The sequence below is a fragment of the Grammomys surdaster genome, unplaced genomic scaffold (genome assembly GCF_004785775.1).
Source record: "Grammomys surdaster isolate TR1022 unplaced genomic scaffold, NIH_TR_1.0 133, whole genome shotgun sequence".
In the NCBI taxonomy this organism is placed as follows: domain Eukaryota; kingdom Metazoa; phylum Chordata; class Mammalia; order Rodentia; family Muridae; genus Grammomys; species Grammomys surdaster.
This window is the reverse complement of record NW_021604591.1, coordinates 14,661,644-14,687,896: the sequence shown is the minus strand read 5'-3', so window position 1 is coordinate 14,687,896 and position 26,253 is coordinate 14,661,644. Positions and strand designations below refer to the sequence as shown.

General features: G+C 45.9%; 1 protein-coding gene across 1 annotated transcript; it reads left to right on the top strand.

Annotated features, from left to right (window-relative positions):
• The first annotated feature begins 8,658 nt into the window (after positions 1-8,658).
• Positions 8,659-25,378, top strand: Cd8b (CD8b molecule). The gene is made up of 6 exons (XM_028762428.1): positions 8,659-8,765; positions 11,884-12,231; positions 14,755-14,847; positions 21,332-21,421; positions 23,071-23,107; positions 24,754-25,378. Exons 1-6 carry the CDS (start codon positions 8,723-8,725, stop codon positions 24,764-24,766), a joined length of 624 nt encoding a protein of 207 aa, XP_028618261.1. The 5' UTR covers positions 8,659-8,722; the 3' UTR covers positions 24,767-25,378.
• The last annotated feature ends 875 nt before the right edge of the window (positions 25,379-26,253 follow it).

Genomic DNA, 26,253 nt, shown 5'->3' with positions numbered 1-26,253 from the left:
AATTAATGTTTTAAAGTTGAGTGGGGATCTGAAAAACTGAAAGAAAGATGTGGCTGTTACTCTGGATTTGTGGGTGCTACATAGTGATGAACAGTGTTCTACCACTTGCTGCTTTTTGAATCACAGAACAGTTCAGAAGTAAATACTACTAAGACGACAATACAACCCAGCCAGAGTGGTATACACTTAGGATCCCAGCACTTGGGACACACAGGCAGGAAGATCAGGAAGTCAAGATCATCCTCCCCTGTTTGTGGAGGTCTGCACCAGCCTGGGCTACGTTAAATGCTGTCTTGAAAATCCAACACTACCCCACAGTCTGCCACCACTGCCACACACAAAGCCAGTAAAATTCAACTTGAAGCCAAGACCTGAGCAGGAAATTGACTTAGGTTGGCTCTGGACTGAGTCTCACCCACAGAATGTGAGCCGGTGAAGATAGAAAGTCAAGGTGAAGGTTCCCTTTCAGAAAGATGAATCTGGTTTGTGTGCTCATGAACCGAGACGAAGAAGAGGCCCAGGCTGAGTTCCCTTAAGTTGCTGCATAATCTAGTGCTGGAGAAACAATGGGAACACGAGGTGAAGCCATGGGCTGTGATGTAGCCCAGTGCTCGCCCCACATTCAGGGAAGCCTGGCTGCAATCCCTTCACTGAAGAAACACAGTGTGGTGGTGCAGCCTGTAATCACAGAATTTAAGAGGCTGGGGCAAGAAAGTAAGGAGTTCAAGGTCTTCCTCAGCTATAGTGAGTTCCAGACCAACCTAGGGTAAGTGGCATCTTGTCTCAAAAAACAAAACAGACAAAAACACCCAGGATTTGGAAAGGTAATAGTAATGGCTCCAGTCTACTTCAGATGGTGAACCAATCCAGAAAGGGTTAGGGACTGAGGAAGAGAACTGAAGAATGGTGAATGGCCCTGGGATGTTGCAGCAGAAGCCACTGGTTTACAGACACAGACAGACACAGAGTTGCTGGAAGCACGGACACCAGTCAGACCAGCAGAAGTTCAGAAAAAACCAGCCAGGTGCATTTAGGAGCTACCCTCCCTCCTGTCCCTACACCCCTGCCCTCTCTCCTGTCCCTGCCCTCCCCTCCCTTCAGTTCTTTCTCCTCTTCCCCTGAGTATCTCTTGTATACTCTTTATGGTTTTCAGTTGAAAACTATTTGCCATTTCTCCATGGATTTGAGGCTTAGGGGTCATGATGGCCATACCCATGTCAGCAATACTAATCCCCTCAGACTTCACTCCGTAAGACAGTCTTTTTTTTTTTTTCTGCTCCCTACACAGGTTCATGGCACACTTGACAGATGTGCTTCTGTTTTACAGGTCAAAGCACAATTCCATATCCCAAAGCAAGGTACCTATAGTAACGTGTGTGTGTGTGTGTGTGTGTGTGTGTGTGTGTGTGTGTGTGTGTATTATGCTTGTTTGTTTTTGAAACAGGGCCTCCTTATATAGCCCTGGCTGGCCTGGAATTCAGAGATCTGACTCCTTCTGCCTTCTGGCATGTACCACATGCCAGGCAGATGTTTGAGGAGGCCAGAGGGCTTCAGATGCCCTAGAGCTGGAGTTATAGCCATGGGCTGCCTATTGTGGGTGCTGGGAACCAAACCTGCTCTCTGCAGGGTGATAAGTATTCCCAAAGGACTGCACACCTTCCCAAAGTCACTATACTGTTCTCTATCTCTTTGTCTCTTTCGTCTCTTTTTGTCTCTGTCTCTCTGTTTCTGTCTCTCTCTGTGTCTGTCTCCCTCTCTGTCTTCCCCTCTGTCTCTGTCTCTCTTTGTCTCTGTCTGTCTGTCTCTCTCTCTGTGTCTGTCTCCTTCTCTGTCTCCCCCCCACACCCCTGTCTCTCTCCGTCTCTCTGTAGTCCTGGTTGTTCTGGAACTTTCCTCATCTTGCCTCAGGCCTTCACCCCCACCTCCTCTGAGTTTCATTTCTCTTATGGGTAACAGTGGTATCAGTATGGTAACAGTGCTCTCATTAACCCTTTACATGAAGGCGTTTACTCTGTTCTTTCAGTTCCCCTTGGTAGTGGCATTTACAACTTTTTCCAAGGGTCTAGAAAAAAAATCTAGATTTTTAAATTTGGTTTAGGCCTGACCGTGAGATTTCCAAGTGAAACATGAACACCAACCTGGTAAGCTTTCCTCCCCACCCCCTCCTGCCACCCTACCCCCCCCCCCCCCCTTCACCCCCACCCCATGACACAGTCCTAATGTTCTCTGACAGACTGAGTTAAGATCAGCTGGATTATTTTCTGCTGGAAGTATTTTAACAACTGTTTGGTTTGCTGTGGGACTTGAACCCAGGGCCTTGCAGGAGTACGTGCTCCTTCACCGGACATCCTCAACACTGTGGATGTTTATATGCATTCTTTCACCTATTAATCATTCCTTCCAGAGCTAGTTCAAGAGTTCCTGCTGGTGCCCGCCACAGCTGAAGCAGGTCACACAGCTCGGAGCAGACCCAGCCTCATCAGACCAGCAGCGCCCCTTACCAGACTACTGTAGTTTCATTTCGTTTAAGTTCATTTTGTTTGGTTTTAAAACAGGGTCTCATGAAGCCCAGGCTGGCCCCTGACTCAGTGTGTACTGGGGTATAGCAAAGATGGCCTTGAACTCCTCATCCCTTTGTTCCTACCTTCCAAGACTTGCAGGTTTGGTCCACTATCAATTAAAATGCTTTGCTGAGTGTGGGGTCCCACACCTTCAATCCCAGCACTTGGGAGGTGAAAGCAGAGGCAAGCAGAGCTCTGTGAATTTCAGGCCAGACTGGTGTACATAATGAGTTCCAGGATAGCCAAAGCTATGTAGAGAAATCCTGTCTCAAAAAAAACAAAAAAAAAACAATAACAACAACAATGACAATAATAAAAATAATAATACCTAATGTTTTACTTGCTTATTGTTTGTTTGACAGCTCTTTCTGATGAAATGTTTACTGTCTTGATTCATGCAGTAAAGCTGGGAAGGAGAGTTTTCTCTAGTGGGAGGACACTCAGGGGTATAATAACAGACCCTACTTCAAAACAACAGAACAGAATTGATAAATCAAGGAGGATTTCACACAGTCATCTCTCTGACACAATAGCCATCAATAAGGTCCCTGGACACTCATACTGACTTGTGCTGAGCAAATTCTGACTGCAGACAAACCAGAGCATATGCTGGTCAGCAGCAAAGACCACTAATTTGGGAGAACAGAGGGACAAGGGTGACTTTTAAAAACATTGAAGGGAGAAAGATGTTCCTTAGTTGAGATGCAATACAGAACTCAGTTAAGTATAAACAATGACTGAACCTCCAGTTGTATGCTTCAGGGCCACAGGAAAAGCTCACGCTGTGCACCTGACTTTTTAAACTCATAGCTTACCTAGTCAATGTGACTGTCTGAGTCCTTGGTGTCCTTCAGAACTTCTCCCATAAGCAGATGACACTGCCAAATATGTGCTGCAGGAAGATGGGACTGAGCAGGGGTGACTACTTGAGCCCGTGAGTTTAAGGCCAGTGCAAGGCAGGCAGTTAATAAGGCTGCTGAGATGGCTCAGCATGTACAGGCACTGCCTCCAAGCCTGGAGTAGTGAGTTTGAGCCTCAGGAGTTACACGCTGGCAAGAGAAAACTCCTGAAAGTTGTCCTCTGTTCAATCAGCATGTCAGTATAAAAAGCGTCCAGGATCTTTGAGGCCCGAGGACAAGTAACAGGATCAAAGCTAACAGGACCCTCTCTGCTGTCTCAAGCATGGCAGATGCTGACCACCTATCCACTGACTTCCTTTCCTTCTCCATTCATGTTTCCAGCAACACTCCCGGCATATTTGGTTGGTTGGTTTGGTTTGATTTTTGGCGTTCTGCTTGTTTTGTTTCGAGCACCCTTGCAGTTTGGTGGGGTCCATAGGATTTAGGTCTTGGTCTCTAGGGCTCTCCCCACCATGCTTTGTGAAGTCATCTACTGGCTTCACCTCGCACGAAGATTCCTGGAGCTATGAACTGAATATGGGGATTCACAAGACAAACAGATCATGGGCCCATGCAGACCAAATGGAGCACATACTCCCGAGCCTGGCACACTGCTTTCAAATGACACCAAATGTCTCAGTGGCTTTGCATTGCGTTATATCACCAATATTTAGAGGTTAATTTATCACAAGAGTATGAGAGTTTCCAACTAAGGTATTCAGGAATTCCCTTTCTGTGGTTTTAACCCCCTGACAAAACAGTTACTTTTAATCATGAACTGAGAGAGCTGCTTCCTTGATGAGCTCCGTGTTCTAGTTTCATTTGTGTCGCTGTGATAAAGCTTTTTGATCAGAAGCAATCTGAGGGGGAAAGGGTTTATATCAGTTTAAAGTCCGTCACTGGGGGAAGTTGAGGCAGGAACTCAAAGCAGCTAGTTACATAACAGTTAAGAGCAAAACAAAAAACAAAAAACAAAACAAAAAAAAAGCAGACGTCTTTGCTTACTTGATCTCTTGTTGCTTTCTCTAGGTTTTCATACTTTAGGGCCTAGGGAATTGTACTGCCCATGGTGGCCTGCCTGCCATTAATCAACCATCAAGACAGTCCCCCACAGACATACCCACAGGCCAACCTGATCTACATAATACCTCAGTTGAAGCTCTTGTGAGGAGGTCCTAGGCCATGTCCAGTTGACAGTTAAAACTAACCAGCACAGCTGGTGTTCATGAAGGAGTGGAAAGACGCTGAGCACACATGGGTGGCCACACTGCTGAGATGAGGCACTTTATAATGACATGCTGACTAAGCCGATTTGAGAGAATTCTGAGTAGTAGTGAGCGAGTAGGACCAAGAGAGCAATGTGCACAGCACAGATGTTCCTCTAAAAAGCATAGAATGTGTTTTCTAAATCACAACCATTTTAAACAAACATACAAAGACATACACATGGCCAGTAAGCCGTAAGAAGAGGTTTGACATCCTTAGATGGTAACAAAATGCAAACCAAACCCTGATGAGATAGCCATTCACAAACACTAGGCTGGATACAAAACCAAAACCCACAAGTGATTGGCCTGGCAGGGGTGTGGGCACATTAGAGCTCTTTTCCACTGTTGGTGCTCTTGTAAATTGGAGTCACCATTATGGAAAACAGATAGTTCCCAAACAGATGGACCCAAAGACCAGCCATTTCACTCCTGTGCTGGGTGTGGTGGCAGACACCTGCTGTCCCAGCACTTGGGCACTTCCAGCTTTTTATTTTATTTTATTTATTTATTTATTTATTTATTGGTTTTTCGAGACAGGGTTTCTCTGTGTAGCCCTGGCTGTCCTGGAACTCACTCTGTAGACCAGGCTGGCCTCGAACTCAGAAATCCACCTGCCTCTGCCTCCCAAGTGCTGGGATTAAAGGCATGCACCATCACTGCCCGGAGACTTCCAGCTTTTTAAATTGTGGGTCACAACCCCAGAATTGACCATGTAACTCAATGTAAGGGTTGCACAAAATCTGGCTGTGATAGAAGGTTTCTGAATGTTCACCGACCCCTCCCCCAACCAAAAAAAAGAAAGGAAGGAAGAAAGGAAAAAAGAAAGAAAGAAAGAAAGAAAGAAAGAAAGAAAGGAAGGAAGGAAGGAAGGAAGGAAGGAAGGAAGGAAGGAAGGAAGAAAGAAAGAAAGAAAGAAAGAAAGAAAGAAAGAAAGAAAAATCAAGTGTCTGATGAATGCAGAGCGTACTTTCATTTTATCACATGGCTCTGAACCTTCAGTGAGGGCTCTTGGCCCTGCACGTCCCATCATGTCACAGAACATTAGCCACTGAAGTCAGATTTGAGACAAGTTCATGTTGTGAATTGTGTGTTCGTAATAGATGTACTAAACTCTCTGCTCCTGGAGAGACACCGTGGTTTAATTACAGAAACAAGAACTGTTAGTGCTTTTCACCACCCCTTATCATGCAACTATTCAATTAGTATATTTTATATTGTACGATGTTAGAATGTTTGATTTGGGGTTTTTTATTTGTTTGGGCTTTGTTGTTGTTGTTCATTTGTTTGTTTTGTTTTGTTTTTCCAGACAGGGTTTCTGTGTGTAGCCCTGGCTGTCCTGGAACTCACTCTGTAGATTAGGCTGGCCTCAAATTGAGATACCTGTCTCCTGAGTTCTGGGCTTAAAGGTGTGTGCCATCACTGCCATGCTAGAATGTTTGATTTTCATAATTGATGTCTGAGTTGCTGACCTGTATTTTATCCAAAACAAAACAAACAAAAACCATGCTGAGATGACTTAGTGGTTAAGAGCACTGGCTGCTCTTGCAGAGGATTTGGGCTCTGTTTCCAGCACCCACATAGCAGCTCACAACCATCTGTAACTCCAGTGCCAGGAGATCCAACACTCTTAACTGCCCCAGATTCCAGACATGTATGTGATACACATGCACACACGCAGGCAAAACACTCACACGCATAGAATAAAATAAATACACCTTTAAAAGTGTTTTAAATTATTAAATGGATTTTGGCTAGGGATTAGGCCAACAATTTCTGAACTACATCTAAACATATGTCTTCCATTTGTGCTATATCTATATAAAGCAGCTTTCTCTGCATTGATAATTATAAAATCAAAATGGCAGTCGACTCTGATGTTCTATGTTCTGGAGAATCAAATACTCAGGCCGGATTTAATTCTTCATATAAAAATAAACAAGCACCACCATCCCTTTAGTATGAACTTTTACTTTAATCGTTAATAAATGGTAACATATTAGAGCAAAATTTTTCTTTAAAATAATTTTAGTGGGACCTGGAGAGACAGTTCAGAGGTTAAGAGTGCTCGCTGCTCTTCCAACAGACCCGAGTTAGGCTCCCAACTCCTGTATCAGGTGGCTTATAACATTCCATAACACCAGCGTATTTGACGCACTCTCCTGGCCCACAAACACACAAAAATATAATCTTTTTAAAAAGTAGAAGAAAACAGATTTGTTTTATGACTAGTCATCAGTAAACGATTGTTTTGTATAAATGTTCCATAGACCTATACCTGGGGACATGGAAAAGTTTGAGGGGTTGAAAGGGCTTACAAGCAGAAAAGAGTTAAGATGTCCTGGTGAGGTAGAAGGAGGAGTTGAGCGTTATCCCGAACCTGAAACCCCTGCTCCCAAACCCACAGTCGCAGTTTACTAAGGACATATGGTGAACAGTTCCATTTGTGAAGAATAACTACATTCAACACAAAGAGCGGTTACCAGGTTCTGGCACAAGCGCCAGACGGGGAGCGAGCATACCATCCATCCCTCGGCAGACATACTGTGTCCTCTCACGTGGTCCACTTTGGGATCCCTGCATCTTACCTCGATTTTAAGAACTACTACTCTGTGGTTTTCCTAGGGCTGTCTACCTTGTGCACATCTGGGCCTTAGCAGGTTCACCTGGGAACAAAGATAAGAGGATTGTATGGTGGAGACCAGCCGGACTCTCAGAGGGCAGAGACCTCTGAGACTCGGCCATGAGGACATGACCATTTCCTCCTGTGTCTCGAGAACCTTCGAACGCCTGCCTCAGCTTCTGCCCCTGTCACCAGAAACTGGCGAGAGTAGGGTGGAAAGAATAACGGATTTGGACACTGAGGTGACCGTATCTTGACCTCACTGCCAGCTTTAGCCGCTACTGTTACCACATCCACTCTTCTGAAACTCCAGCTCACCGTGTACATGGCTCCAGGGCCGGCCTGGCTGCTGCTCGATGAACCCCCCAAAATGTTCTGTGGTGTATCTCTCACAGTCCTTCCCCAGCCTCTCTCCCCAGCAGACAGATCACTAAGGGTCCAGTTTCCCTGAACAACCACTCTTTCAACTCACCTCTGCCAACCTCCACAGGCCTCCCTGCTCTTCATGGGTTCTTGATGGGGCTTTGATCTCAAAACTGATAAAGAAGCCCCAGGGCATACAGCACTGTTAGGCAGGGCAGGGGAGGGGAGACATACAGACACCACAGTCCAGTCCGTAGGGCTCTAGGTCTAGGTTTGACTTTGCCTCACCTTCGGGCACGGTCTGGGCCCCTCCGTAGCCTTCCAGCTTGCCTCTCTCCCTCCTTTGTCTCTGTGCTGGTTAATTTTCCTTCCACCCTCACAGGCGGTCTCCATCACTCCCGCCCAGCTGAACTCTAGCACTGGGAGGGTCTCCATAACTCATCTCCTTGCTGGGCCACACACATACAGCCTCAGTCTCCTGCCGCCACGTGTTCCCCTCCACAATGGACTGTGTCCTCAAACCAAGATGAACCCCTCCTCTAGCTGCACAGAAAGAACTAATGTGAGGAAGTGTGTGAATTAGGGCCAAGCTTCACAAAACTGTGAGACCTGGAGCATGCTGACCGCTGTGACTCAGTTGTCCCAAGGTATCAGGGTTTTGTCCTGAGTTCTCCCCAGGGCCAAGAGGCATCACACAGGTGCAACTCCTTGGCATGACTGAGACTGAGATCTATCACTTCCTCTCACCAGAAGAGAGTCCTGGTGGTGGGCTCTTTGAAAAGTCAAGGCTTTTGATGCTGTAGAGGATGAGGATGAAGGCTGTGGGGAGCGCTCAACACACACACACACACACACACACACACACACACACCACGACTCCACCCCTGCCCTGGTGGCCCCGCCCTCTTAGCACACTAACGTTCAGGGTGCCCCACCCGCCCAAGCTGGATCCTAATCTATCTTTCAGTTGACAGAGCCCTGAGGGGAACAGGTGCCCCAAAGAGTGCCACGATGCAGCCGTGGCTCTGGCTGGTCTTCAGTATGAAGCTGGCAGGTAAGACCCAGAGTGGGGCTACTCCAAATCTGTACTACAGCTGGGAACTTAGGCCTGGCAGTCTCAGCAACAGGAGGAATAGACCGGAGCTGGGCTGTGAAAAAGGGGAGGCTGGTAGGCAGAGAGACCCTGAAAACGAAAAGATTCCTCCTCATTACCCAGAAAGGTCTGAGATGCCCAGGACAGAAGTTACCTCTGTCCCACAGCCTGAACTAAAAGGGAAGGAAGGAAAAATGGAAGAAAAGGGAAGAAAGAGATCCAAAACTGAAGGGGAAATGTTGTTGCTGTTCAGGGTGCCCACAGAGATGTACCCCATGAAGCTCCCAGAGGCCCTGTAGACGTACTCTTATTACTTCCGGGAAAGTGCTTCTGGTAAATTGGACAACTGTGGCAGGGTACTCATTATGACCTCCTGGCTCTCCAGTGTTCTCAGCATCTCTCCCATCCCTCCAAGAAGTGACACTGCAGATGGAATGTTGGAACTGGCACAGAGGTGTGGCCTAAAGATTGTCATTGTGATCAACCCAGAGAGTTGGCTTTTTAGAGGAAGACTCTTCCAATAGCCACTGGTCTGGTAGCAGGCTAAAGCCCCAAACTGATTATACTACTGAGGGAGACAGGGCAGGCCAGTCCCTGCCTCTGACCAGGTTAGCTCAACTGGTCAAAAGAGGAAATAATAAAACAAAGCCACTAAAGCTACCTCTGATCATTCTAGAATACCAGGTTCCTCTGAAAACAGAATCCTGGGCTACCAAGCAGATCAAATGTGACATAAAGCCTGGCTGTGCATGTCCTCTGGACTTTGTGGAAAGGCTCCTGCCATCTATGTATTTGTGCCCCCACTATGTGTATAGGTCTTCTCAATTGGGAGGCCCAGAGTTCGTTCACCCGAGTCCTATGATCCCCATTTGAGTGCGAGTCCACTTCACACAGACTGTGGGACGTTGAGTACAGCTTTCCCTGGAGCTCTGTTTGCTCCCATGAAAAATTAGTCTCTCCCCAAAAGATTTAGTGAGGATTAAATCAGGCAGTGCACACACTGTGCCTGACGTACTGCAATATATATGGACATCATCATTTCCTATTAACTTCCCCAAAGAGGCCAGTAACTCAAAGCAATAAAAATGGCTGCGATGGGACAGAAATGGTAGCCTGAAACTTGGGGAAGGGGGACGCAGCAGCTCCATGCAAGCAGAGGCTCGGCGTGGTCTGAGGGTGGATTCAGGATTAGTTCATCACATCAGTCCTAGGGAAGGCCGTGATGGCGTCCTTCGGAAGGCCCGAGCCACAATTACAGGGAGGGATCTGTGCTATTAACACCAAGCAGCTGGTTCTTCTGGGCTCATACATCCTCTGGCCTCTGCTTAGCCATGCCTGTCCTTGGCATTATATCTTGGCCATGATCTGTAGGGTGGCCCTCTGTTGCAAGCCAAAGAAAAAAGGCTTTCTAGATCAAACAGGTTTGTTGACACCCTCACGGTCTTGGATGTGAAAGAAACTTGGTCTGATGCTCCTTGAGATTTCTCTTGGTGCCTAGAACATCTCCTTAGACCGTTAGACTTGCCAGCAGAATTTACCTGTGTGAGTGCTCACATGGGTACCTCCAGTGTGTGCGTAAGATTACCTGTGTGAGCGCTTCACTGTTTACATATGACTTAACTTCTCCTTTTTTCCTCTGAAATTCACTATGTAGCCCAGGCTGGCCCCAAACTCAAAGAAATCCTCCTGACTCGGCTTCTCAAGTGTTAGGATTCTAAGTGTGCACCATCATGCCTGCCTTCCTTTCTTTTCTTTCCAACCGTCAACAGCAAGCAACTCCCTCTGTCTGCCCCGTCTTCTTTCCCATCGGACACAAAATGAACTTCCAAGCTTGCTTCTGTATTAACTGCCCTGCCCTGAGGCGTGAGAAGTCAGTAATGGACCCCTGGAAGGACTAGGAAGTAACGACCTCCCAGGGTCAGCTCCTTTCCCTCGGTCCTGAAATCTCAGACTGTCTAAACCACACTGTGCCTATGACTCCAAATTCTTCTCCCAGCTTGCCCTAGAACTTTTTCAGCTGCTTAGAGCCCCTGAAGGCCTATCTACACAGGTGAGGTGGACGGCTAGCTTTGCCTTTCTACTCTGACTCTTTGGATTTGAATCCAGTGAGACTCCAAATGAGGTAGCCTCATGCCAGGGTTTTCTCCTCAGTGTAAGGAGGATAAATATCCCGGAGCCAGTCTGAGACTTCTCTAAGATAGCTTATGCCAAGGGCCACTCATAGAAATGTGTTGCTAATCAAAAGCCGTGCTAAAGGCACACTCAGAATTGCGTGCCTTGCAGTCAATGTGAGTTCTAAATTCAGAAGACATCGAGTGTTGTTAATACCCTGACTCTTTCACCAGGCAGATTTTTCCTGTTTGCCTGTGACACAAACTCATTGTGATTCTGAGGCCCCACCACTGCGCTAGGGGTTGAACTCAGGCTTGGTACTAAACACCTTTACCTGTTGAGCTACTTCACAAGTCCGCGTCTCTCTCCCTCTCTCTCCCTCCCTTCCTCCTTTTTTCTTTCCTTTCTTAAGAATTACTTAACTTTTTAAAGTTTTATTTGGCGGTGGTGGTGCATGCCTTTAATCCTAGCACTTGGGAGACAGAGGCAGGCGGATTTCTGAGTTCCAGGCCAGCCTGGTCTACAGAGTGAGTTCCAGGACAGCCAGAGCTACACAGAGAAACCCTGTCTCGGAAACAACAACAACAAAATGTATTTATTTATGTGTTCTGTCTGCGTGTATACCTACATGCCAAAGGAGGGCACGTGGTCATATCATAGACGGGTGTGAGTTACCATGATACAATTTTTGGGAATTGGACTCAGGGCCTCTAGAAGAGCAGCCAGTGCTCTTAATGCTGAGTCATCTCTCCAGCCCTACCTTTTCTTTCTTTCTTTCTTTCTTTCTTTCTTTCTTTCTTTCTTTCTTTCTTTCTTTCTTTTTTTTTTAAGTTCTCATGTAGCCCAGGCTGAGCTTGAACTCACTAGGTAACCAAACTTGAAGTTCTGGTCCTGTACTTCTACCCACAGAGTGCTAAGATTGCCGTGTATAGCAGTAGCCTGGTTTATTTCTTCTGGTTTCTTGTAGCTCTCTGGAGCAGCTCTGCCCTCATTCAGACCCCTCCATTCCTGCTGGTTCAAACCAACGGTACCGCAAAAATCTCCTGTGAGATTAAAAGCAACTCTAAGTCAGCAGTCATCTACTGGCTGAGAGAGCACCAGGACCCTACCAAGGGCAAGCACTTTGAATTCCTGGCCTCCTGGAGTTCTTCTAAAGGAGTTACGTATGGTGAAAGGGAGAAGAAGAATATAATTCCGTCAACCGGGCCCTCTCTCAGTATCATGAATGTGAAACCAGAGGACAGTGACTTCTACTTCTGTGCGACAGTTGGGAGCCCCAAGATGGTCTTTGGGAGTGGGACAAACCTGACTGTGGGTAAGAATGTTCTCAAGGCTATGAATAAGCACACACACACACACACGTACACACATGTATACACATGTACACACACATACATATGTTCATACAGATGTGCACTTACATGCGCACATACACATGCTTGCACACACACTCACACACACACCCACACACTGGACACTGAAGCTGCCCACTCTCAGTGGGCCTCACTCTGCAGCCATGACTAGTCACACCACTGCTAAGACTAATAGAAAAGATACATTGAGGGTTACCCAGGCCAAACACCTTTGAGGGTCACATACAGCAAGGTCGCTTAATACGTCCATCCACCCAGCAGATGGTATATTTGTTCCCTCACTTTGGATGGGAGTCAGTCAGAGGCGGATGCTTATGATTCTGATGGAGACAAAGACGGCAACCTCAGGACCCCGAGTGCATACAGACTCTCACTGTCTGGGCACACACTCAGAGTGCTTCTGAGGTAGCAGAGAAGCAGTTGTCTTCAGCATTCTTTGTAAGGTTCAGTGGCTCAAATCCACACTTGGGGCTTCAATGGGCAAAGAGACTGGACCTCAAGCTTAGCCTGGCTACCAATCCATCACATGCTCTTCCCCTCCCAAAGCCTCAGTTTCCCTATCTGTACAAGGCAGCTGCTGGCTCGCCTCTACTTCTAGGAAGCTGCAGTTTCATTAAATAAATGACCATGTGCATGCAGAAGTACATTGCAAACCTTAGACACCATTTTCCATTTTCTAAGGGGCATCTAATTAAGAAGAAATAAGTGCATTTGGCTGAACCCAACTTATCGAAACAACATTGGCATTTCAACAGGTGACCTATTTTTCCATACGTGACATTTGATACATATTTTATGCATACGGCATATCTGTGTTCAGACTAGCCATACTGGACAGTGAGGATTCCTCTCCTGGGGTGGATTCTCTCAGGCCAGCAGTTGGCTATAGTTCTTTCTTCAGCTCAGTCCAGGACTTGGACTTTCATTGTCTTGCCTCATGCTCACCTGGGGGCTGACAGTCATGAGCACCCCAGACATCCCCAGAAGTTAGGCCGCTGGGCCTAAGGAGGTACAGAGACAGCTGGGAATAGTGCCAGAGTTATAACGACACAACAGTGACACCAGAAACAGAGCGAGGCCTCCATGGTCTCTCTGATCTCTGGTTTCATGTTGGTGAGGTGGGGGTTGGGTAAAGTATGGATGGGCAGAAGCCCACTTTGAAACTTGGGCTTTGTGTTTATTTTTTGGAGTTTTGTTTGTTGGTTTGGTTTCGTTTGGTTTTGGTTTTATTTCTATGAGGCCCCTGCCTTCCTAGTGCTTCAGGGTCTGAGACAAGATGGTGATTTTCCATCTCTGCCTATCCTGGCTTTCATGTTTCCATGTCCTGTGTACTGTTCAACAACCTATGAACAGCAGTGTCTTCCCAAGTTCCTTCTTGGATACAATCTCCCCAGTGACAGACCCCCAGAGCCTGAGCCTACCTGCCTCGTTGTAGGGTCTCAGCGTTTTAGAGAAGATTGAGTAGTTCATAGAGTATTGGGGAAAACAGACCCTCAAGCATACTATGGATTCCAAGGACTTGTCCCTCTCAAAAAAAGACAGAGAGGGAGAGGTTGAACTCACAGATCATGGAGTGACCTGACTTAGAGCAAGATGAAATTAAAACAGAACAACCTTCTCTTGTTTTCACCCCTCTGCTATCCTATCTCCCTCCCAGGCTCACCACTGAGCAGCTGAAAGACCCCTGCATCTTTGAGTGTTAAGATGAAGCAAATAATGTCGGGCAGTGGTGGCGCACATCTTTAACCCTAGCACTTGGGAGGCAGAGGCAGGTGGATTTCTGAGTTCGAGGCTAGCCTGGTCTACAGAGTGTGTTCCAGGACAGCCAGGGCTACACAGAGAAACCCTGTCTCAAAAAACCAAAAAAAAAAAAAAAAAAGGTGTGTGCTACCACACCAGACTAGAGTAAAGACAGCAACCCAAGGTCTTTTGCCAATCACAGTCATGCCTATAGTATACTTCACTAGGCACACTGCTCTCCTAATTCTCACAACTAAGTAGAAAGCATCTTTTTTTTTTTTTTTTTTGATACAGGGTTTCTCTGTGTAGCCCTGGCTCTCCTAGAACTTACTCTGTAGACCAAGCTGACCACAAACTTAGAAATCCACCTGCCTTTGCCTCCCAAGTGCTTAAATTAAAGGCCAGTGTCACCACTGCCTGGCAGAAGTCATCTTCTTTACAGCAAATGGGACGTTGAGGAACAGACAGCTTAGCCGAGGCTGCACAGTTGTTAATGACCGGCACAAGGCTCTGCTCGGGACACCCAGCTAAGCCCCACCCATAGGCTCTCCATTCATCTGAGAACTGAGAAACCAGATATGAATTCTTGTGCTCTGTGACCTGAAATTCTATGCTAGCCAAGGCAACAATCATGAGGGCATCAATGCCTAGAAGAAAGGCACACAGTCTGCCTGGAAGCCCTGCTGCTTATCTGACTAAGATATGGTTCTTGTTTCTTTCTATAGTTGATGTCCTTCCCACAACTGCCCCAATCAAGAAGACTACCCCAAAGATGAAAAAGAAACAATGCCCACTCCCCAAACCAAAGACCCAGAAGGGTAAGTTTTCCATTGTTGCACTCACATAAAAAAAGGCAGCTTTTCACTTTCCCTTCCTCCCTTTCCCCTTCTCTTTCCTTCCTTCCTTCTTTCCTTCCTTCTTTCCTTCCTTCCTTCCTTCCTCTCTTCCTTCCTTGTACAAACACTTATGAAGTCTTGGTTCTGTAGCCTATTTCTCTAGCTCCAAGCTGGTGTCAACAAAAGGTACCCTATGTATGACAGCAACTTAGTCTCAGGAGGCCACACTCACAAATCATTCCAGAGTCAGACCTTAAGGAAAACACATCTAGCCAAACTCTGCCTTCAGATGCTCACAGCAGCACAACTCGTCATAGCCAGAAAAGTACTCACAACCCAGATGTTCCTCAACAAGACAGAATTCAGGTGCCACAAGGGCACTCGCAGAATGAAGTCGTAGAGTCACAAAATGGCTTGGCTAGTAGCTGCTCTTGCTGCCAAGCCTGATCATGTTCAGTCCCTAGGACCCACATGGTAGAAGGAGAAAACTGAGTCCTGCAAGTTGTCCTCTGACTTCCACATGTGTGCCATGGCACTAAACTGTCCATATCGTGCAGTCAATCAATCAATAAATGTAAGTTTTTAAAAAAGAGTTGAGCACTGGCTGGGTGTGGGAGTTCAGGCCTATACTCCGAACACTCAGGAAATGGGAGCAAGACCACAAGTCCGAGGTTAGCCTGAGCTATGTAGAGAATCCCTGATTGTAAAAAGAAAGAGTCCAGACGTGGTGGCACACATTTGTAACCCCAGCACTCATTGGTAGAAGCAAGAGAATCAGGAACTCAAAGTTAACCTCAACTATATATCACATCTGAGGCTAGCCTGGGCTATGTAAGATCTGAGGCTAGCCTGGGCTATGAAAGATCCTGTCTCAAATGCCATCTTCCCCCAAAATAAAATACTGATACATGTTTAAGTTAGGATGAATCTTGAAAATGCACAGCGAAGGGTCAGTTATAGAAACAAACAAACAAACAAGCAAACAAACAAAACACACTTTAGACAGGTAGTGAGGCCCACATCTTTAATCCTGGTACTCAGAGACAGAGAGGTGGGCATAGCTCTGTGAGTTCAAGGGCAGCCTGGTCTATGAAGCAAGTTTCAGGTTAGCCAGGTCTACTTAGTGAGCCTTGTCTTGATACAATGAAGACCATATATTGTGTGGCTGCATAGATGTGAAATGTCCGAGGTTCTTAAGGTCACAGAGACAGAGATAGATGAATGGCTGCCTAAGGGAAGGGCATCGGGGAATAACGCAAAAGCCTTAACCAATACAAAGTTTTGGTTTTTCTGGGACTCTCAAGATGCCCTAGAGTTAAAGGCATGATGGTTTCACACCTCTAAGAAGACTCTAAAGCCCTCTGAGTGTGTCTTTAAGTTTTCATAGAGTCATGGTTTTTCCATGTAGATGCAGGCTGGGTGGAGCTGTTTAACCCAGACTGGTCTCCAATGCACAAGTCTTCTGCCTTAGGCTCACAGGTTCTGGAACTGTAGGCATGTGCAGCCTGCTCAAAGTTGTATACTTTTAACAGATGAAGTTTCAGGTTTGCAAATCATGTCACAATCAAGCTGTCAACAAGCAAAAGCTTCCAGTCCAAAGGACCAGCTCTTCTCTCTTTTCCAGTTTTGAATTCTAACAGAGCATCTAACACAAAGGTTGGTATCCCAACATGCTAAAGATTGAATCCAGGCATCTCAGCTGGAGTAGGTACATGTGTGCTTCCTTTAAAGACACAGGTGCCGGGGAGCCAGCCCCAGCTTGAGGGGGAAGTCATCTTCTTTCTTCTTCTTGTCAGTTCTTCTTGAGGCAGTGGAGGGGGAAGAGCATCAGCGGGGGTTGGGGGGTAAGACTTGGTCTTACGAGATATTTAGGGTTGTTATATAATAAACATTTACTTATCTAAGTTACTATGCTACTGTAGCTGATCTATCTTCTATGATCCTCTGAGGCCAGAAACTGCAGTTTCTTGCACTTATTACCTCATCCTAAAAACAGCAAAGGATTAAATAAATAGCCTTTGTTCTATCTCAGCAGGAACTGCTGGGCTCTAACTTATGTCTGCTAGTCTGAGGTCGCAGGAAGAAAAGACACTTAGAGAAGTGATTATAGAGTTTATTAAAAGTTTCCTATAAAAGCTATCTAAGGAGAAAAGTGGAAAGGTCCTAAGTGGGGAAAAGGAAAATTTCTATTCTATCTGGGAAAAGGGAAAAATTTGTATTCTATATACTACTCTAAGTGAGGAAAGGCAAAAAATTCTATTCTCTCTCTCCATTGTATCTGTCTCTCATCTCTTTGTCCTCAGTACTTACACATCTTTCAGAGTACATGGTCACATGTTACAATGTTCATCACAAGTTCACACCAAAATTCAAATCATAAATTGAAATAGAAGTTTACAACAGAGAATGTTTACATGCATATCCATTAGGAGTAATTATCTGGCTAAACATCCATCACCTGTCTGGCTCCACAGGTTCACTGAAGGTTTAAAACTATAACTAAGTTATTAGTGAAGTTTTGTATAGATAAACCCAGGCCATATTTTATCTTCTGTCCTAGCACCTATAATAAATCATTAGTTCCCTATTTATGACCTGTGGTTAATTGTTTTACAACCTCTTAGAATGTGCTCTGAGTAGGAGAAAGTCTGGTTACTATCTAAAAGCAATTAACTGATGCCACTTGGGAGACTGGCAGAGTTCTCATTGCAGTTTTGACTATCAGAAAGGGACCTATTAGCAGTCTCACTATAAAGAGCTTAATAATCATTGTTATAATTTTAGGAATTCTTATAGGATCATCATTAAGACTTAAGAAGTCATCTGTTTGTCTATATAGCATCACTACAAGACAGAACATCTTAATGGATCTGCAGATATCTGCTCCAAAGGAGTGTGCTATTGCTTAATGATTGTTATATTTGTTTAATAATAATAGTAATAATAATAATAGAAAAAGCATATTAATAGCAGGAATCTTTCCTAAAATAAGTTCCTTACAGCCTTGCTGAATAAGCACTCACTTGTCACAGATTATATAATAATCCAAGGAAAGCATTTCAGGATGATCACCTGCTAATTATTAGCTTGTTACATTATGGCTCCTGACACACAGGTTCAGATGTATTTCTGGAAAAATACTAACTTCAACCCCCTAAAGTTACTGGTGACAAACAGAAAGTTGCATCTGCCACGACCCAGAGAACAAACTACAATACCATCCCAGGACTGCTGGGTGCAGGTTGACTTGCTTCACTGCAACATACAAAAGCCCCAGCGGAGGTATTCCCTGTAGGGTATTGGAGACTGAAAGACACTGCCTCCTGAGGTCACTGTGGACAGAAAGTTGGAACCTGGCCAGGTTTGGTGCCTTATGCTTATAATCCCAGCACCTGGAAGGGTGAGACAAGAGATCAGAAGTTCAAGGTCCTCCTCACCTACAAAGCAAGTTTGAAGCCAGCCTGGGCTATAAGAGACTCTGTCTCAAACAAATCAAAATACTAATCAAAAAAGAAAACCCAAAGCCACGAGCAGAAAGGCAAAGTATTACTGACTATGAAGGGGAAGACACAGTTGACTTTATTTTATAATATATTATGCTCTGAAAACTTTATTAGAAGGATTGAGAGTTGGGCAACAAAAATAAAAGCAAACCCCACAAAATACAGCCTCTATTGGCCTAGCTTTTCAGAAGGCTGAGGCAGGGGGATCACTTGAGCTCATAAGTTTGAGAGTAGTCTGTATAACATACTGAAATACTGTCTCAGAAATAAATAAGCCAGGCATGGTGGTTCTTGTATGTAATCTCAGCACTCAAGAGGCTGAGGCAGGAGGATCAGTATAAGTCTGAGGCTAGCCTGGACTACATAGTGAGTTCTAGGCCTCACCGAGCTACAGAATGAGACCCTGTGTATAAGTAAATTTTAAAAAGAAACACACATAGCTGCATATTTATGGATACATAAATGGGAAGGGGGAGGGGGCAAAAATATTGAGAGGGAGAGAAGAAGAAGGGAGAAGAGAGAGAGAGAGAGAGAGAGAGAGAGAGAGAGAGAGAGAGAACACTTCTATAGAGAAAGAGGCAGCGATCAGTTGAAATAAACCACCATTCTCCTCCAACTGCAACAGCATATTTCTGGCTACCATTTCACTCCAAAGGAGCTTTGTTTAGCCTGCCCGTCCTCCCCTGGAGAGGACCCTGACACTCTGATGCTAGCTGTACCACCATGAAAGCCTGGACATATAGCTTGCATGCCATCAGCTACCCTCATTTAGAGCTCACCAACTGGGTGAGCTGTAGCAAATTTGCCAAGCTCTGCAAAGTGCCTCCATGACCTGGTTTCCGCCAGCACTCAACCAGCTGCGCTGTATCCCCAGCCTAGGCCTTAGTTTCTCAGAACTATGAAGTGAGAGGGAACAGTAAAACAACTCCCGCCTCTTGTCCTCAAAAGCCGAAGCGTTTAGCTGGCACTGTCCTTGGCGTATGATACACACCTAGTGCATATTCACTTCCTCCCTCACATGCGGAGGGCTTTCTAGACTTCTTAACCTGGAGCCCAAACCCACGATTCTGTCCTTTCACCCAGGAGGCTGGGCTCTGCACCTCAGCCCTGTAGGGAGGTCAACGATGGGGCTGGTCTGAGGCCAGAGGGTATTGGAGAAGGATCTAGGACACTAAGGACACAAGCCATGCAGTTTAAATAGCTTGCGAAAATCAGGCAAGTGAACAGATACCTGACTCACAGAAGAACAAGCACATACGTGGCTTATGTGAGCAGACAGGCTGAAGCTTACCTAGAATCGGGATTGAAGTAAAATCAATGGTCTCCCTCTCTCTCCCGTGAAGGCACACGGGACTGACAAAAACTAAAACACTGTTAATCTGGCCACCCAGTGAGGTGCCCCGTGGGGTGGGAGTATAAAGGAAGGCACCCAGCAGTCTACTACAACCCAAATGGACGTCTGTGGTTTAGTAGTCCCCATTTTCAGCTTCTATCTCGGGAAGGCACCTACATACAGGAACATGCCAGAATGTTCTTTGAGGGGCTGTTTATAAAAGTAACACACAGGAAGCAGCTAAGATTGCCACTGGTGGCTAAACTCCGGGGTATCCATAAGACTTCCTGTGCCTCTGCTGGGGAAAGATGCGCTGGCCTGACTAAAGGAGGTGGAGGGATGCATTTGCAGAAAGAGACACAGTACAGTCCACTGTACTGAAAAGGAGAAAACCAAGAGGCAGAGGATGTAGTTTCGTTGGTGGAGTGCTTACCTCGCATGCACAAAGCCCTGAGTTCAACCTCTAACCCTGCATAAATGCCCAGAGTGGCCCAACAAGTGTAATCCCAGCGCTTGAGAGGTGGAGGCAGGAAAATCAGAAGTTCAAGATCATCTTTGGCCACAGTGAATTAGAGACCAGCCTGGGAGACAGGAAACCTTATCTTTAAAAAAACAAAACAAAAACAGAGACAGAAGTTGGAGAGATGACTTTTCAGATTAGGACGGTTGCTATGCAGGCACACAGCCCTGAGTTCAAATCCTGAGTGTCCACATAAAAAGCTGGGCCCAGCAACACACACCTGTAACCCTGACTTTTGAGGATGGGGTAGAGACAGGAGGACCTCTGGGGTGTTCTGGCCACCAATCTAGTGCCAGGTTTAGTGAGAGACACTGCCTCAAGAGGATGAGGTAGAAAGTGACCGGGCAGGACACCTGTCATGCTCCTCTGGTCGCCATACCCACACACGTGTGTGCATACACCATGTGCACACTCACATACATGTATGTAAACACTCAAAACTGGGGGTTTTAGATTCAAAGGGGAAGGATGCCAAATGACCAGTGTTGGTCTGTGAACATTCTAACCCCATGTAAAATGCAAAGAAAATATAGCTGTCTGTTTTTTTGTGAAATTCAAATAAAAGTTTTTTGTTTTGTTTTGTTTTGTTTTGTTTTGTAGACATGGTTTCTCTGTGTAGTTTGGCTGTCCTGGAACTCACTCTGTAGACCAGCCTGGCCTTGAACTCAGAAATCCACCTGCCTCTGCCTCCCAAGTGCTGGGATTAAAGGCATGCACCACCACCGCCCAGCCAAAAGTTTTTTTGCATGAAGAGTAAAATCATATTACTAGGCACGACATGTGTCTACCTCCTTCGAAACAGCTCCCAAGTCTTATTAGCAAAATACAGATGTAACATGGCATTTTCTACATAAAATTCCCCAGTGATATTTAAAGTGAGCCAGAAGCAAGTCTGCTTAAAATGCAACCAGAGGGGCTGCCTCCAGGGATGGGAGTCACACAGCTCTTCATGAGTTCCAGGCCAGCCAGGGCTACAAAATGAAGACTGCATAGTGAGACCAGGTGTCAAAAACAAACAAGCTAGCCAGTGACACTCTCTGGGAGGAGGGACTGCTCCTCGCTGTGTCTGAATCTGGTGTTGAATGTGTGTGTCGTGTGTGTCTTTTTCAGGCCTGACATGTAGCCTCATTACCCTCAGCCTGCTGGTAGCCTGCATCCTGGTTCTGCTGGTATCCCTTGGTGTGGCTGTCCACTTTCACTGTGAGTCAATGCCTACGGGACATTGAAGGGCCCTCATTTTGCTACCTGAAGTGTGTATCCAGGAGTACTTTGTTCAGGAAGGTAGCAGTAAGTTAGTAAACTTACCTCCAATGATCCTTATGGCTTGAAAGTGGCTTTCTGGTTTTGGAGACTTGAGGAATTCGGGGACTTGAACTCAGAGCATGTTGGGTGCTCTCTACCACTGATCTGGGGTTACAGGCATGTGCCCCAGGCTCAGCTAGATCACTGGGGTTCTACACACAGCCCTGCCCCTGACCCAGGAGGCCAAAGCGAGATTCCACCTGTGTTAGCAGTCAGGCGAAGGCTAGATTTGAGTCCACTGTTCTGTCCTTGAATGACTTTGATCTTGGCCTCAGTGGGTCTCAGCTGCCCACCCAGGAGTAGAATATTACCTATATACCAGAAATGCATTAAAAGGTGCTATCTGTAATGTCCTTGGGGCCCATGTGCTAGGTACATGGGGACTCTTGGCCGTAGCTATGAAAGCCCGATACTCCAAAAAGCTCACCTGTGGTCTTTAAATGTTGTTCCTAGAAGTACCCTTCCCCAGTGGCACTGCAGAGAGAGTCATGTGGCTGCTTCCCTTAGCTCCTGTATCACCCAAACTCTGCAGTCACTGCTCTCATAAAATGAACAGGAAAGAAGAGGAGAGCCCAGACTATCCCGGTCCTTCTGTTCGCCTCTGCTGCCTTGAGCACATCACTTTTCCTCCCTTGGACAGCTATAAAGGGAAGCAGGAAACATCAGGGACACCAACCAGATCAATGGCTCTTAATATTTCCAGGTCGCAGATTCCTTTGAATTTCTGACAGCTGTGGGCCCCCACCCCAGAGAAGACCAGCTGAGAGCATAAATACTTTGGTACACTGTTATCCCCTGTATACCCTGTTATAAGAACCCCAGTGGTCTAGCTGAGCCTGCTGCACATGCCTGCAATCCCAGTACTTGGGAGGTAAAGGTAGAAGGATCAGGAGTTCAAGGCCAGCCTTGGCTACATAGTGAATTTGAATTTGAGACCAGCATGGGCCACCTAAGACTCTGCTTCAAAAACATATACGAATGTTCTGAGGAAGCAAACACAGCACAGTTCTCTTTGCTCCCTGCATCCTGGAAGGAGTGTGTCCTCACTGCTCTGGATGCCCTCGGAGTTCTGTTGTTGCCTGCTGCAAAAGACAGTAACTTTTGTTGTGTGCTATTGAAATTTGAACCAGGCCTGGTGTCCCACCACTGTGCTAGGCCCCCAGCCCCCAGGAAAGCTTATCTAAGGTACAAACTAGAGTAGAGAAAATGCATTAAGTCTCTGCCACTAGCTACATGGCTTTCAGACAAGTTATTTGACAACTCACATGCTCTGTGCCTCAGTTTCCACACATGTAAGATGGATATAGTAGAGTAGAATCTAGTAGCATTCATGAAGGTTGTTAAAATTATGAGACGGATGAGTGAATAATTTTAAACACGTCAAACAACAAAAGTGTGAAATGTGAAGAATCTGGGGACCACCCTAGCACCCCAGCAGAAGCTGCGGGTGTTGGCTAACCATGCTGCCTTCCTCTCGGGCTCTGAGGCTTGACGCTAGTGATCCACCAACCAGTGCTGACTTGTTTGTCTCTGCTCTGGTCTTCCAGGTGTGCGGAGGAGAGCCCGAATTCACTTCATGAAACAGTAAGTACTGTTCTCCAAAAAGTCACAGATCGGGGGCCCTGAGGGATTGGATGACTTGGCAGAGTGTTTGCCTAACAATCCCCGGCACCACATAAACCAAGTACAGTGGCTTACTCCGAGCAGGCCTTTTAAACCCAAAACTTGGGAGGAAGAAGCAGGTGATTTCTGTGAATTTAAGACTAGCTGGGTCTACAGAGTGAGTTCCAGGACAGCCAGGACACAGAATAACCTTGACTAAAGAAAAGGGAAGTTCCCAGTCATCCTCAGTTAGATGGAAAGTGCAAAGCCAGGCTCACTACAGATCCTATCTCTCAAACAACTAACCAGCTGCATAAATTTAAAAATACATGAAAAAAAGAACACTCTGTAACCGTCGGCCCTTAGCAAAGGGCTTGTCCAAGAAGGAGGCTGTGGTTCCCCCAGACTTCAGGTCTACAATAGTGAGCCCCCCAGCCTCAGATAGTCTTCCCAGATTTGATTCAGTGCTACTGTTTCAAGACTGGGTCTCATATATTCCACTCTGGTCTCAAACTCGCTATTTGCCAAGGCTAACATTTAACTATTGATCCTCCTACCTCTACCTCCCTAGTGCTGGGACTATATGCATGTACCACCTGCATATATACGTGCCTGGCATATGAGTGCTGAGATCAAATTCAAGGCTTGGTGCGCACCAAGAAGAACTCTGCCAACTGAGCCCCAGCCCTTGCCCCATCCCTTGGAGTTGATTTTTTTTTCCTTCAGCATAGGTGTTTCTCATCTGCCTGCTATACATATCAATTTGATCCTGAGAATACACACCCTACACACACACACACACACACACACACACACACACACACACACACATGGGGAGGAGGAGGAGGAGGAGGAGGAGGAGAGAGAGAGAGAGAGAGAGAGAGAGAGAGAGAGAGAGAGTTTGAGACAGTATCCCAAAGGCTAGCCTTGAGATCTTTAACTCTAGTATGCCCAATTGTTTTATACCTTTGAGACCTTAAAAAACAAACAAACAAAACACTTCTAGGTGCGGACACAACAGTCCCTAGGATCAGCTCAGGCCTCACAGATCAGGTGTTAGCAAACACAAGGTGCAATCTGAGGCAGATGTTACCAACCTTGCTATCACAGAGGATCCTCCCACCAGTGGCCCATCGCCTCCTGCCTCCTGTATGCATTGTATTCATTCAGGTCATCTTAGAGAGTGCTTCAAGAAGCAATATCACTCAAAGCTAGGAGGTTTTAGTGTCTTTTTTTTTATTATTAATTCTTTATTTTGTGTGTGCATGTGCACTCTGGCAGGGCAGAATAACTAGTACTGGGTGTTGAGCTCAGATCATCAGACTCGGGAGTAAAATCATCTTTACCCACTAAGCCATCCTACTGGTCCCAAAGATAATGGTTTTGAGCCATAGTGTGTGTGTGTGTGTGTGTGTTATTTTGTTGTAGTTTGTTTTTCTTTGTTGTTGGGTATTTTTTTTTAATTTTAAGTTTTTACATGATAGAATTGGGCCTTATGAACCATCTTAACAAAGCTCTCAGCCCAGGCATGCCTGCCTCTTCCTCCATCTGCCATTGCTTTTTCTATAACATAGCAACAGTGTCATTGGCCTGAAAATAAGAGTCTCACAACTTCTGTTGCTTCCCAGGTTTCACAAATGATCAGCACCCACAACACCGATAGCCTGTTACAAAGGACTGTGGCTCAATAAAAACCAAGACCTGGACTCCTGAGAGACGGCACATCCAGCGATGGAGAGGCTACCCCCTTGCTAAAGCTGCCTGCTTTGAACTGCTGCAAGTTCTGTGTGTGGCCAGACATGAGACTCACAGAGAAGGCCCCAGAATCCAGGCTCACTCACAGAGTGTGCTGAAGAACCAAGAAATCCCACCACGACACCATGTACCCTTCTTGGACTGGACCTTGGATGGTGGCCTTCTAGCCACTTTGTCAGTTACTCGGTAGGGCAGCATTATTGTTTCTTTGGCATCTCGTGGGAGAGAGCTAGGGGAGCAGCCTTGGAGAAGACAGCACATCCTCACACAGAGAAGCCACCTCATGAATAAGGTTTCCTGCAAACAGCCATCTTACTCTCTCAGGCCTTGCGTTGGAGTTGAGAAGCTGTTGCTCAGGAGACAGACTTCTATTTCATCTAGTAGGATGTTTCTTAAGCTTCACTTCTCTCTTGTGGCAGATATATTTCTTCTCTCACTCCCTGCCCTTTCTATGAAAATGTCTTGGCTATAAAAATAAAGTCTTGTGTTAAAGACACAGTAGTTCTAGTGACGATGTCCAGGTTGTCAATACTTTTGCTCCTCTACAGCAAAAGTATTGACTTCAGTTGAGGAGTGACTGGGAATGTAGAACTCCAGCCTAAACGTACAAGGTCCTGGGTTCAGTCACCAGCACGGGGTGGGGGTGGGAAGAAAGGAGGGGTGAATTCATTTTGTGTGTTCTCACCTTACATCTAAAACCCTTATTTGGCCACACAGTGTGCCCATAACTTGAATTGTGGATGAAGAGATTAGGAAATACCTAGGACTTCCAAAGCCAGGCCGTGCTGTCATCACACACACACACACACACACACACATACACACACACACACACACACAGAGAGAGAGAGTCACAGTGATACTACAAGCTCTTTTGATAGAAAAGAACAGGTGTTCCAGCCGTTGGAGGGCCTTGGAGTCTTTTTTTTTTTTTTTTTTTTTTTTTTTGCAGAGGTTGGGGGAGGGATAGCTATGGCTTGCCTAAGTCTCAATACATAAATGAGGCTAGCCTCAAACTCACAGAGATCTACCTACCTCTGGATCCCGGGTGATAGGATTAAAGGTGTGAGCCCCACACTTCGTAATTTTAAAAATATTACATATGTAATATTTCTAGAATAACTTCTAGAAGTTGATTCTCTCCTTCCACTGTGATTCCAGGTATAGACACAGGTCGTGAGACTCCTGTCTTTACCTGCTGAAGCATCTTACCAGCTGACACTGGCCACCAACTTCTCTCTCTCTCTCTCTCTCTCTCTCTCTCTCTCTCTCTCTCTCTCTCTCTCTTAAGAGAACTTTCTTCCTCATGGGGTAATGTCTTTTATTTTTTTGTCTTTTGTAATAAGATAAGGGGGAAAAGACCAGGCACATGC

What these genes read in the sequence shown, in the direction of transcription:
- Cd8b (XM_028762428.1), top strand. Translation starts at nt 8,723, where the DNA reads ATGCAGCCGTGGCTCTGGCTGGTCTTCAGTATGAAGCTGGCAG. An exon ending in CAAACCAAAGACCCAGAAGG is followed by an intron (nt 14,848 to 21,331) that starts GTAAGTTTTCCA and finishes TGTCTTTTTCAG; the next exon opens with GCCTGACATGTAGCCTCATT. An exon ending in TGTGGCTGTCCACTTTCACT is followed by an intron (nt 21,422 to 23,070) that starts GTGAGTCAATGC and finishes CTGGTCTTCCAG; the next exon opens with GTGTGCGGAGGAGAGCCCGA.